Source organism: Liolophura sinensis, chromosome 8 (genome assembly GCF_032854445.1).
Source record: "Liolophura sinensis isolate JHLJ2023 chromosome 8, CUHK_Ljap_v2, whole genome shotgun sequence".
Taxonomy (NCBI): Eukaryota; Metazoa; Mollusca; class Polyplacophora; order Chitonida; family Chitonidae; genus Liolophura; species Liolophura sinensis.
The window spans coordinates 8,887,475-8,901,436 of NC_088302.1; the positions used below are offsets into that span (position 1 = coordinate 8,887,475).

Sequence of the window (13,962 nt, forward strand, 5' to 3'; positions counted from 1 at the left end):
TTTTTCAGTCATATGACAACGAAGGTGTCCTTAGTGCACATGTAATGTGCCTCCTTGTTGCAGGACGGATTTCCATTGCTCTCTTATCTAGTGCTACTTCACCGAGACGACCGAAGGCAAGTAATCTGCCTCGCCTAAGTCAACAAGTCATTGCACTATCCCCTTCATGCTGAACGCCAAGCAAGGAAGTTATTACTTTCTTTTTTAGGGTCTTAGATTTGACCCAACCCAGGACTGACCCTTGATCTACCACTCCTCAAGTACATGCTCTACTAACTGAGCTGTCGGGGCCGGTCATTTGCTTATGATTGAAGGAAACATTTACTTATTCATTTATTTCATTTACGTTTTGCATTATTCTCAATAAATTTTCACTTATCTGACTAGTTATATTTACTGTACACGAAGCTGGTGTAAACAACTTCCCTTCAGGTACCGGAAAGACCTCCTGATTTTACAGCTGCAGCCAAACCAGTGAGTTAAAAGGAACATGTACTGTCTCAATGAAAGTCCACAATAAACCCACTCAAAGCTAGTTTTGTCTACACAGGTATGCACTGAATGTTTGACTGCACAAATGGCCATCCTGGCATTGTAAACCGTTTGTCACCAAAGACCCAGAAAAAGTGAGGGCGAGGTGGATTATTTTAAGCCCTTAATAATGTATGCTCTCCTTTTTCAGGTTTCAGGGTATCCATGACTGAATAATTCCATGCATTTGATCGATCGATTCTAATGTCCAGTAAGAACTAAATGTAAAAACTTGTTACAGAAGTGTGAATAAAGCTTACGGGTGGTGGTGGGCAAAGTTGGGGATGGGTAAAATAACATTCAGATTTGTTATGGTCATATCACCTCATTGTGTCCTGGTGACAGGTTGTACCTAATGCCAGCATAAATTGTATTTATGTAGTGTCAATGGGACACCCTTCCAGACACCAGAAACTGCACCCAACCTAATCACATTATACTGACACCCCGCCAACCAGTAATTCATCTATTTGATTAACATTCTACTCTAAGCATCACATGACACAGAGAATAGTCTTATGGTATGATTTGACTTGGTTTTGAACCTTAGATCTACAGCTTACTAGAAATGTTTAATCCACTACCCCACTGCACTTGGTGGTTATAGGTCCATGCCATGACATATCACAAAGATTCAGGTAACATCATATCCAACAAGGTTTATTTCTACACCTGCCTCAGTTCTATACACCCAGAACAATTACCTATACAGAATCATGGCGTAGACAATACAGCATAGTCATCACAGAGACAAAAGTTTGGGATCATATGTTCTTGCGAAATTGCCTTCGTTTTATGCGCCGAGCTCGTAGTTCCTCTGGATCTAGATCCGAGTCTTTTATTGGCTGTGGTTTTTCTTTTGGAGCACGCCACATTGCAAACTCGACCTCTGGCTGATTTTCGAAATATTTCAGGACCTCTTCCTTCTGTTTTAACTCTTTCAGTTTTTGCTGGACCTCTTTCAGTTTGTCCTCCCTCAGAATGGTCTGGACTTGAGAATCCAGCAATTTTTCACGTTGTTCATTCCACTCCTCAAACAGTGCCAGCTGAGCCTCCATGTCTCGCTGCTCGTGAGCACCCATCTCCTCCTCTACCTTAGTCTTGACCAGATCTCCCAACGATACCTCCTTTACTCCACCTAACGATTCAACCTTCTCCGACAACACCTGTAATATACAAGTCACAGAATTTAAAAATGTTGTGCATCTTTTTAAAAAATCTAGTATTTATTTATTTATTTAACTGTTGTTTTCTGCCATACTAAGATTTTTTTTTACTCTTATGATGGCAGTCAATTTCATGGGTAGAAACCAGATCGTGCAGAGTGAACCACCCACCTTTGGCAAGTTACTGATCAACATTCCCACATGCAACATATAGATATGCACACCATACTGGTGTAAGACAAGTGGCCACGCCCATGTCATCAACCACTTATTGCCATCGAGGCCCCATAAACAGTTATGCTGGGGTAAACATTCTGACCAAGGCTGTTCAAACCTGTACCATGTGTACTTCAGTACAAATCATCTGAAATACTTTCTTCCTTCGAGACTTTCTTTCTCTTCATATACATGTATATCATTTACAGAGTTGCTTCACTGGAACATCATAGCAAGGACAGGAGACACCATGTTGTCTATCTTGTCATGAAATATTGACATAAGGCCGACTTGGGCTGTTCACTTTCAAAATTTTCAGGGCAAATCCAGGATGTACCAAGATTATCAGCTCTACATTCTTCAGTAGGCCTTGCTTAGCTCAGGGCTGAACCAACAGACCATCCGTCCCACAAAATCCTGAATTATTTTTTGCTGCCTACTGTCCAGCAGACACTACTGTCCAGCAGGCACTACTGTAGTGAAACATACAATAAGTTGCAGGTACAAACACACATTATGTCACCTGGACATCATCCTATTTCGTTTGTAAACAACTGCATGAAGAGAAAATTCGGGTGGTAGATGAACACTTTTCCGCACACGTCATGGAGAGGAAGGCCAATCACAGCCCACTACACATACACATACATCATGCGTACTGTTTTTGATGTAGATGATACTTTTTCACAGATCTACTACCAGACTGCTGGGTGGTAGCATGAAGCAGACAAGGCTGCACAAGTCTTCTTGTTGGCCACAGAGTTCAGCTCTGCTTGTGCATGCAATTATCTGACTTACATATAATACTTTTTTAAATGAGGTATACGTACAATTTCCCACAAAATGTTAACTCAGGGCCAAAGCCAAATTAACTTTTGTTCTCTTGTAATACAGGAGTACTACGTTAGCAGTTTGCCCACACATCATCAGGAGAAATGCAGGAATGAACAATAAACTACACAGCTTTGACTTGAGTTACTTTAACTGGGAATGGCTCCTGATGAGAGATCAAACATACCTTAAACTGATCCAGGTAGCTTTCCTTCTCCTCAGGTGTACACTTCATTAGTTCTATTTCATCAGCTATGGCTCTGAAGCCTAGCTCTTTCTCCGGGGCATCTGGATCACGTGTGGGAGCATTCACCAGACAACTTTCAAACAATGTCATCTGCGACAAGAGCAAGGAAACCAAGTCAGTAAAACCCAGGAAAATAGTCGTACATAACATCATCTCCACGTATAGAAAAGATTCATTATGATGTCATGCTTAGTTCCATTTTTAGGGCAGCATAAAAAGAAAACAATAAAAAAAAAGACGGTTTGATTGATTCTTTCCACTAAGAAGATATACCATAGAATATTTCCACAACAAAACTTTACTGACTGTTTTATTGCAACAGAATGAAAATTACATGTGTCTTGATTTTCCTTTAGACCCTTTCTGTAGCTGAACATATAATGCTTTAATCCCATAACAAATATATACCAAATTCTTAAGCACCAGAATGAAAAAAATTATGTATTTTTCTAGACCTCCAGATCTGCAATAAATCTGACAGAATCAGAATGAAAGAAAATAATTTTGAACTCTAGGATATGACAAACTTACAGACTCCTTAGCAACCAGTGCTGATCCACCACCTGACACAAACGTCTCCAGCAGCTGTAATCCCAGGGCAAACTTTTCATACAATCCCAGACCCATCACCTGACATGACTGACCAATCAGATTAGGTTCTGTCTTGCCTAACATAGCTAAGGTCTTCCCCAGTAATAACTGTTCGTCTTGGATGTCAAAGTGATCATCGTAATATGGTGTTCTCACCCACTTCACTGGGATCCAGTCCTCCTATCAAAATGAAACCAAAGAGGCACTGTATTTCTTAAAACATAACCAATTAGATAAATTTATTTGTTTATTTATTTATTAGATTGGTGTTTTAATCCATACTCAAGAATATTTCACATATATGGTCTCCGGCATTATGGTGGGAGAAAATTGGGTAGAGCCTGGGAGAAACCCATGACCACCTGCTCGCAGGCCTTCTCAAATATGACTGAAGAGAAAGCCAGCATGAGCTGGGCTTGAACCTGAAGCCAATCAGATCAAATATGTCACATGAAAGACATTCCTGAATTCTATGCCAGCCTCTAGATTTAATTACATCTTACTTTACATCATTCAACTGCTGATCAATTCTGGCATAATTCAGACTGATGGAAGAGTGGCAAACCGGAAGCATCTCTAAAAATTCTTGTGGGAAGGTTCTTTTCACAATGTTATAGAGTTTTCAAATTCACTTAGTTGACACAGCTGTATGTAGGTAATTACAATTCCGTAGCAGGAACTAATCGGTAACAAATCCTAAATAAAGGATGGTACCAGTTGAGGTCACCAATATGACAAACCTCTTCCTCCTCCTCAAGGGGTGCCTGTGCGGGCTCAGGGGAGCGTGTGGGGAAGTGACGGGCGTGCTGAACACAGGCATACAGTGAGAGGAGGCGGCTAGGGGCATGATTAAAATCCTCCTGTAACATCAGCTCATATGCCATTCGAGCTGCCTCTATAACGATCAAAACAGCACATACAGCACATGTAGCTTATTTTTTCTTTTATTTATTTGACTGGGGGCAATACTTTTCTCACTGATATGACATAGATCTGTTTTACAGGTGGAGGAAAGCAGAGTAACTGGAGTAAACAACTGCCTTTCCTCATCCCAGGTACCTCAAATACATTTACTGTACATCTGATCTTACATCTATTAAAGGCTGTAGCCAAACCAACAAGACAAATGGATCATGTAGAGCACACTTCATACTGAACAGTACGATGACAACATCGTAAATATTGCCAGCAGTAAAAAGATGGCCCAAGAGATGTAGTGAAGTTTCAAGTGGGTTCTAAGGCTTATGAGAAGTCTAATTATGGTTTTCAAACCCTTGCCCCTTTACTGTGTCTTAAACATTTTGCCTATAAAATGTTGTTGGTTTTTTTTTTGTTTTTTTTCACTATTAACACATTATAACATGCTGTCTTTCATTTGAATAAGCTTAAAGACATATCTTCACACACATACTTCATTGAATGCGGGGAATGTTAGTTACACATAAGCTTCTTTCCTAATAAGTCAACAGAACATATCAGATGCAGGGCTCAGTTTCGTTAAATTTGGCCAGAATTCAATTTCCTCTAACGACACTTTATTAGAATCCGATTTCAGATTTCTGTATTATTCAAATTGTTCCTTAATCCCTTTTCTCTGGGCAAATATTATTAAAGTGATATGAAACCTGTAAGTTAGCTGTATCAGAGATAAATACTTAATTCTTCAGGCAGGTACAGATGTTAATAATCATAACCCCTGCAGATGTCTGACTTACCCCCGTAGGAGCCCTGTTTGATGCAGTGATTCAGGAGAATGGTTGTGGAGTATGGGTCTGGGAAAAGGCCATACTCATGCTGAAATTAAAACATGACAAAACTCAAGTGGGAAGCTCAAGCAGATATTCCAGGATCTTTGTACATATAAAAAACATAGCACTACTAACGTCACAGGCAACTGTAACCCTTACCTGAGCATAAGGCTAGTTTCTGAGAGTTCGTGTCTGAACTATTCTGTTCTATCACAGCCTAATTACATGAATTTTGCAATGCTACAATGCGTTTTACACACATGTACTAAAGTACTAAATATGGATGACCATGATTTTAAACAATTCAGAGCCAACAAGACCCACACCACTACCCACACCACTGCCCACGCCCATGCAACTGCCCAAGCCCAAGCCACTTCCCAGGCCACTTCCCAGGCCACTACCCACGCCAATTCCTACGCCACTACCCACGCCACTTCCCACGCCATTTCCCACGCCACTTCCCACATCACCACCCATGCCACTACCCACATCCTACAGAATCTCCACAAATGACTCCTTACAATTATAAACTTAAAATTCAAAAATCTGGACACATGTTTTTGATATTTTCATTGTTCTTAGACAGATGAGGTTTATTTGGAAGGTAGAATTATTTTAGTATTTTATAACCTTTATTTGCTTATAGAAATGTGCTTTTTGGGTCAATTTTAGATAAAATACAGAACATGTATTTGATATGTTACTGGTGTGGGTAGTAGGTGGGATGGGATATAAAATATGGCTGGCAATATGATGTCATTCACCATGTTTTGTATGAATGTGGCGTAGTGTCATGGGGCTTACCATGCATAGAGTGCCAGGGATTTGAACCACTGATATCTGGGTTTGGTGTCCACGCTTTTACCATAAGACTAAAGGGTAATTCTCTCCAGGCTAGAGGTATAGCAGATAGTGCTTATATATCACCCTGTTACAATAACTCACCTTGTTTTGTATGATGTCTAACAGCTGCTCTGTCTGTCCCATGTCAATGAGGCCACGCACAATGGCATATGTGGAAGAGGCTAGCATGTTTAAACCATTTGGAGATCTACGAAACCTTAAAAATGAATAATATCACCATATAGCTGTGAAAAGCCAAAATATGAATAATATCACCACATAGCTGTGAAAAGCCAAAAAATGAATAATATCACCACATAGCTGTGAAAAGCCAAAAAATGAATAATATCACCATATAGCTGTGAAAAGCCAAAAAATGAATAATATCACCACATAGCTGTGAAAAGCCAAAAAATGAATAATATCACCATATAGCTGTGAAAAGCCAAAAAATGAATAATATCACCATATAGCTGTGAAAAGCCAAAATATGAATAATATCACCACACAGCTGTAAAAAGCCAAAAAATGAATAATATCACCACATAGCTGTGAAAAGCCAAAAAATGAATAATATCGCCACATAGCTGTGAAAAAGCCAGTTTTCCATGGAAGTGATTGGTACACTTCAGCAAGCAGCAAACATGACTTCGAAAAATAACTAACCTGGGGGTAATTTCACAATTTTAATTTCTTCTACATATAACTTATGTAATCCCTGACATTGTCTACAAGTATTTATTTATTTATTTATTTATTTGATTGGTGTTTTACGCCATACTCAAGAATATTTCACTTATACGACGACGGCCAGCATTATGGTGGGTGTAAGCCAGGCAGAGCCCGGTGGGAACCCAAGACCATCCGCTGGTTGATGACAGACCTTCCCACGTACAGCTGGACTTTGTACAGCTCGACGGGTGTCTACAAGTATGTAATAATGTAACATTAATGTGACATAATTTAAGAGTAAAGTTATAAAAAATAAATCTACTGTTTTCACTGGAATTGTCATTTAAGCAAAATATTAAAATGTCTTATGTTAAATTATATAAATTTTAGACAAATTCAAAAGTATTTGAATTTTAAGTTTTTTGAACTTACTTGTGCAGAACATCTGCAATGTAATCCAACTGATTTGGTTCAGCATCTGTGATTCTGTTTGACATCTAAAATCAAACAAATTTTAAATCACAACAAAATTTAGCACGCAATTTATTCACATCACAATAAATTCACCATTTACCACATACATCATCAAATACATCTACAACATGAAACCAAAAATTGTAAGCAATAACACTGCTGTCAATCAAAATCTTTCCACAGTGAATCATAAACTGTCACACTGTAGTTATGGCTCTCGTTTGTCCATCAAACTGGGCAGTTAGGGCAGAGAACATGCATTAACATATACATCTCAGTGAAGTGTGTTAGAACTTGTAGTTTTCTCTGTTACCAAGGAAAACCTAAATAGAAACAGATAAATTAGATACTTTCCATGAATAATAACAGAAATATAGCTTACAATATCTATGTCAATGGGACTTGCATTCCCTGTTTTCTCCAGGTTTTCTCGCAACACAACTGTGAAATTCACTTTAAAACAGAAGACAAAGAAAACAGTTTTAATAAATTTTTGATTCAAATGTTAATCTATTGTCAGTGATATAATGCCAAAATGTACTACAAGTACATGCCATTTACTTTGCAATCCAAAGATTACCACTGCCTTAATGTCTGGGGTTGCATATCTAATGAAAACATTATCGTTTATTTTCTTTCTCAACAGCTAGATGGCTAATATTAACTTTTATTTCGAAACAAAAGAACAAAGAATGCTTTTACATGTCAGTAGATGTCTGGATGTTTCCCCACTAGGTGTACTGTACATGTCTAAATGTTTCTCCACTCCCTGTACAGTACATGCCTGGATGTTTCCCCACTCCCTGCACAATACATGTCTAGATGTTTCCCCACTCCCTGCACAATACATGTCTGGAAGTTTCCCCATTCCCTGTACAGTACATGCCTGGATGTTCCCCACTCCCTGCACAATACATATCTGGATGTTTCCCCACACCCTGTACGGTACATGTCTGGATGTTTCCCCACTCCATGTCTGGAAGTTTCCCCACTCGTTGTACAGTACATACCTGTATGTTTCCCCACTCCCTATACAGTATATGTCTGGATGTTTCCCCACTCCCTGTACAGTATATGTCTGGATGTTTCCCCACACCCTGTACAGTACATGTCTGGATGTTTCCCCACTCCATGTCTGGAAGTTTCCCCACTCGGTGTACAGTACATACCTGTATGTTTCCCCACTCCGTATACAGTATATGTCTGGATGTTTCCCCACTCCCTGTACAGTATATGTCTGGATGTTTCCCCACTCCCTGTACAGTATATGTCTGGATGTTTCCCCACTCCCTATACAGTATATGTCTGGATGTTTCCCCACTCCCTGTACAGTATATGTCTGGATGTTTCCCCACTCCCTGTACAATACGCCTGGATGTTTCCCCACTACCTGCACAGTACATGTCTGGATGTTTCCCCACTCCATATCTGGGGGTTTCCCCACTCGGTGTACAATACATGACTGTATGTTTCCACATTCAGTGTACAGTACATGTCTGGATGCTTCCCCACTCCCTGTACAGTACATGTCTGGATGTTTCCCCACTCCCTGTACAGTATATGTCTGGATGTTTCCCCACACCCTGTACAGTACATGTCTGGATGTTTCCCCACTCCATGTCTGGAAGTTTCCCCACTTGGTGTACAATACATGACTGTATGTTTCCCCACTCTCTGTCCAGTATATGTCTGGATGTTTCTCCACTCCCTGTACAGTACATGTCTGGATGTTTCCGCATTCGCTGTACAGTACATGTCTGGATCTTTCCCTACACCATGTCCGGAAGTTTCCCCACTCGGTGTACAGTACATGTTTCCCCACTCACTGTAATCCTCCACATTTTGTAAACTGGGGCCCTGCAATCGCTTCCGCCATGCTTCTGTACAAGAATAACTCTCTGAAAGGAAGTACCGACGTCCTGTAATAAGAAAAAGAATACTTTATTTGTACATTTTAGTTTGAAAAAAAAGTGTTGCTCATGTTAAATGTATAGCTTCTGACGTGGTTTGGCACTGGTCACAGCATCATGGGAGATGTGGTAGGGTCATAATGTAATGGTAATACACACAGATAGGGTGAAGTGAATTTCTCCATACAGCCTTATTACATAGGTGATGGATGTATGGTCTTCAGTGGTGTTCTGCAGTCAACCAGTGAGTGGAAAAATACATTTCTTCAAGACACACATTCACATATTTTTCAATGCAATGGAAATACATGGCACTCTTAGCAATGTGGTTAAAAGGAGGCTTTGCCTATAGTGTATGGACACATGCTCTCACTGTTGTGAGATAGATAGTTTTCAACTACGAATAAAAGACATGGCGGTTTGACTGTGTCAAGTCAGAACTATAAAACAATGTTACTTTGAGATATTGTATAGGTCTTGGTCCAACTGACAAATAGTCTGAATTTTCTGACAAGAACTTGCAGCAGATATTATCTGTGGTAGGCCTGATGACATACTGCAGTATTGGTCAGAAGTCGCTTTATTTAAAATCCTTGTGAGTTTCAAAACAAAGTTGTTTACACTAAATTACACCCCCCCCCCCCCCATCCCCCATAAGGCAGTTGTAAGGACTAGACTTGTCCTTTTGGTAGTCAATGAGTGCCTTCTCAGATGCTCATTGTGAAAAACTAAATTGACGCCACTTTACCATGTAATAGCAACCCCTACTTCCCTCAAATTCCCCACCATATCTTCTTGCTTCACCTACATCCAAGACCTTACGGTCATTCACCTACCCATTGAAAACACCTACACTCCTTTCACACTTGTCTTGTACCTGCCAATGTGTATGCACGGACCACTTATGTCACACACAATGGAATTCTTAAAACTCTTAAATGGAGCGACTTCTGACTAGAACAGCAGCATACCATCGGTGAGCCAGGCTTACCTCAATATCTGCTGAGAGATCTACTCAGGAAATTCAGACTAACTCACCAATTGTTATTTGACAGAGTGAGTGAGTGCTTGTGGTTTAAGAACGTACATAACAATTTTTTGGTCATATAACGACGAAGGAATCCTTAGAGCACATGTAATGTATCTTCTTGTTGCAGGACAGATTTCCACCGCTCTTTTATCAAGTGCTATTTCACTGAGACAACCGAAGGGAAGTAAGCCGCTCCACCCAAGCCACTATACTGATAGAGGTCAACCAGTCGTTGTATTATCCCCTTAATGCTGAATGGGATGTGAGGAAAATACAACTTCCTCCCTTAAGGTCTTAGGAATGACCTGACCCAGGATAACCATGGATCTACCATCTACCACAGCAGGCGTTTTATCAACTGTGCTCTTCATTTGACAGAACACATGTACCAGTCTACACACACAACGTGTTGTCCTGAATTCAGCCACTCGTAAGCATTATAGCATTTTACTTACCACTTGGTTATTACACCAGTTTTTACTGACATGTGCTGGGCATTTAGTTCTAGATGTGAACGTGCCTGGTACTGGTGTTGTTGTTGTTGTTTCACATCACAATGTATCGCATGCAGTGTGGACCACTGATCTTTATTGACATGATTAATACAACAAAACACAAACATAAAGATACATAGCGTTCTATAATTTTTTTGTGAACTCTTATGATGCCAAACATCCAACATCATCTGAGTGCTACCCAGAACGACGACATCCTTGCATCGTTGTTGTTACGCTCCACACGTGGGGGATATTTGATTTTGACAGGTGCTACAGATTTTTGGAAAATTTCTGCATAACTTACCTTGATGACTGATTTTTTGTTTCAGGCATCGGCTTGGATGTAATAGCCGTCCAATGGAAAACGCGTGACGTAAATACCTGCGACATAAGGCAGGTGTGACACTCATTTTTCTCTTCTTAGCTTGCCACTGCTCTCGATAATTGGACGTGAAATAAGATGTCGACTAATCCAGAAATTGTTAGAAGGGGAGGTAAGACGTGGACTATCGACATGACTTATCTCCCTTTGTTCTGCATACCCACAGAATTCGAAATATGATTTCGATTCCAAAAGAAGTACCATACAACTAGTGGCCTCAGACAGCATGACGCTTTACAAAATAGATGTTGGTTTGCATGGTATCAGTAAATTAGAGCCAATATCTTCCGGTTTAATTTACACCAGAAGCCAAGTATTTTTTTTTTTTGATGAAAATCCTTACGGCTGCGTTACCATTTCGTCGTTGAAACATTTTTCCTATAAAGATAATTTCGTTTGTCAAATAACAATTCCTTTAAAAACAATAATTTCATTGTTAAAAAACATTCATTTGTAAAGAAATAATTTCTTATATGTATTTATTTGATTGTTGTTTATTCTATACAATGTTCACATAATCACTTATACCATAGCGGATTTTTGTGTGGAGGATAGCGAAGTGCCCGTGCAGAATTACGAAAGAGTGGTGCCATTATGAAAAAAAAGTCAGTAGTTAAACGGTCGAAATTTCTACTTTTGTCCCAAAATTTTGAAATTTTTTGAAGTTATTTTTCATATAAATTTCGACTTTCTTTACTCGAAATATCAACTTTTATCCCGAGAAATGTGGGAAGACGCAGTTTGTGTGTAACATCTGTATTCTAATTTTAATGCCTTTGCCCGGATAATTGATCGATTTTGTATAGGCCTACAGAGATCAACATGAAGGAAATCTGTGTAAGGTTTTCAAATATTCGTTTCAGTGTAGGCCTGCTCATTGGTATTATCACTCCCTTTATTATGTAATATTATGCATTTTATTTCAATAAGGCACATTTATAAGACATATTGACGATTATTGAAATAGTTTTTAAATGATTATACAGGTATGAAGAAAATTAACTACCGGTGTACTAAATCATTCCAAGATTACATAGCAAAGATTTTAACGACGGAAGTAACTGAATCAGTCAACCAAATGAAATCTCTTTACATGTATAATTTTCACTAATACTTTTTATTAGTCGAAAAAGAGACATCGTACTGAATTGAAATTTTGTACATGGCTTCCCCATGACAAGTTATAGATCAAGTTCGAGTTTTGAACTGGACAAATTATGACCGTTTTCGTCCACACATCTTTCTGGACATTTTTCAACACGGATCATATAGCTTTACCAGAGAGAGTTACAGAATCAGCTCGAGTTTCGAGTCTAATTTGGGCAAAACTGTGGACGTTAGTTTTGATCCAAACGATTCCTGGGATTTGTTTGAATAACGGTTCATTGTAATAAATCAAAACATTGTCCATGCCACAAATCATTCTGGAGAGGCGGCCACTTTTTTTTTTTTTTTTTTTTGCTTTTTAAAACGATCCTTTGGAATGACTCTTGGTACATGGTTTTACTACAACGAGTTACAGATCAAGTTCGAGTTCTCAGAGTGAACAAATCAGAATATGTTTTGTCCAAACACTTTTTCGGAACATTTTTGAAAACGTTTCATGGAGATGAATTCAAACAAGGCTTTGAAAATACATGCACAGTCCCATACGCACGACCAGTCGTTATGTGGGGAATCTATGTGTTGAACAGACATTCGTATACTAGCCGTCAACCATTAAGGACGTTCCAGGTCAATATTTGCCAGGCCAGTTCCCAAAACGACGTATAACACAAACCACCAAAGAGCTAAGGAAGCATATAAAGTACCAAAGAGAAGCAGTCGACAGTTTCTATTGATGTTGGAAAGACGCAAGGGTAAACCCACGACCATCCGCAGGTTTCGTTCCTGGCAGAACTTCTCACTTAAGGTCGGAGGGCTGGACATCAACTCATGCACAGCCAGCACATTGGTAAGAAACTCCTAGATCATTGTGCACGCTAACCGCCTCGGCCACAGAGTCGTCTGTGTGAAGCAGCACTAGATAAAAGAGAGGTGGAAGTCCGTCCTGCGACAAGGAGGCACATTACATACACCCTAAGGTTTCCTTCGTCGTCATATGACTGAAAAATTGTTGAGTACGACGTTAAACCCCAGGTACCCACTCACTCTCGCACAAACTCGAAGTTATGACATCAGAAAGTCGAAAAATTGACACAAAAAGTGGAAAATTTTAGAAAATAAAAATCAGTATTTCAACTTGTCCCCACCCCAATACTATTTTTGTCTCTCACGATGATATCAATAGAATTCTTTACAAACACAGGCAATCTTGATGGAAGGCATTTGAATGGTTTTCAACAACCGTTATAGATTGCGCAAGCGGCTACACAGTGAGGTTGACTGTTTGTCAACACGTATAACGCGGACTATCAGTGATAGCTTGGAAATCTACCATTTCCGTGCATAAAGCCAGCCCTGAACCCAAATCTCGTGTATCCTAACCACAGTCCGCTCCCCTGCGTATGAACAATGGGTAAATGTGAGAAACATGTATGCATGATTACTATGCAGTTTGCATACTTTGAAACAAATTAAGTAGGTCTATTTGACACATACATGGTATATATAAAATAAGAATTAAGTTGGACAAAAAGTAAAACTGAACAATTGCAATGAAATAAAATACCGGTATATATTGATATTTCTATATTCTTTGTGTAGGTATTGTTCATCTAAACACCATCACGGTGATTCGGTATAGAAATAATGGATATCTATCGGTCCCTAAGTAAAGCTCTGAATATAACATCACGCAGTTGTATCACACATGTAGACC

General features: G+C 39.3%; 1 protein-coding gene across 1 annotated transcript; it reads right to left on the minus strand.

Moving 5' to 3' along the window:
• Positions 1-1,160: 1,160 nt before the first annotated feature.
• Positions 1,161-11,210, minus strand: LOC135473706 (small ribosomal subunit protein mS27-like). Its single transcript, XM_064753572.1, has 10 exons — positions 11,064-11,210; positions 9,149-9,241; positions 7,705-7,775; positions 7,281-7,345; positions 6,279-6,393; positions 5,298-5,376; positions 4,323-4,477; positions 3,523-3,762; positions 2,932-3,081; positions 1,161-1,697 (listed from the first exon to the last, which is right to left on the minus strand). The coding sequence occupies exons 1-10, from the start codon at positions 11,167-11,169 to the stop codon at positions 1,296-1,298; spliced, it is 1,476 nt and encodes a 491-aa protein (XP_064609642.1). The 5' UTR covers positions 11,170-11,210; the 3' UTR covers positions 1,161-1,295.
• Between the last annotated feature and the right edge of the window lie 2,752 nt (positions 11,211-13,962).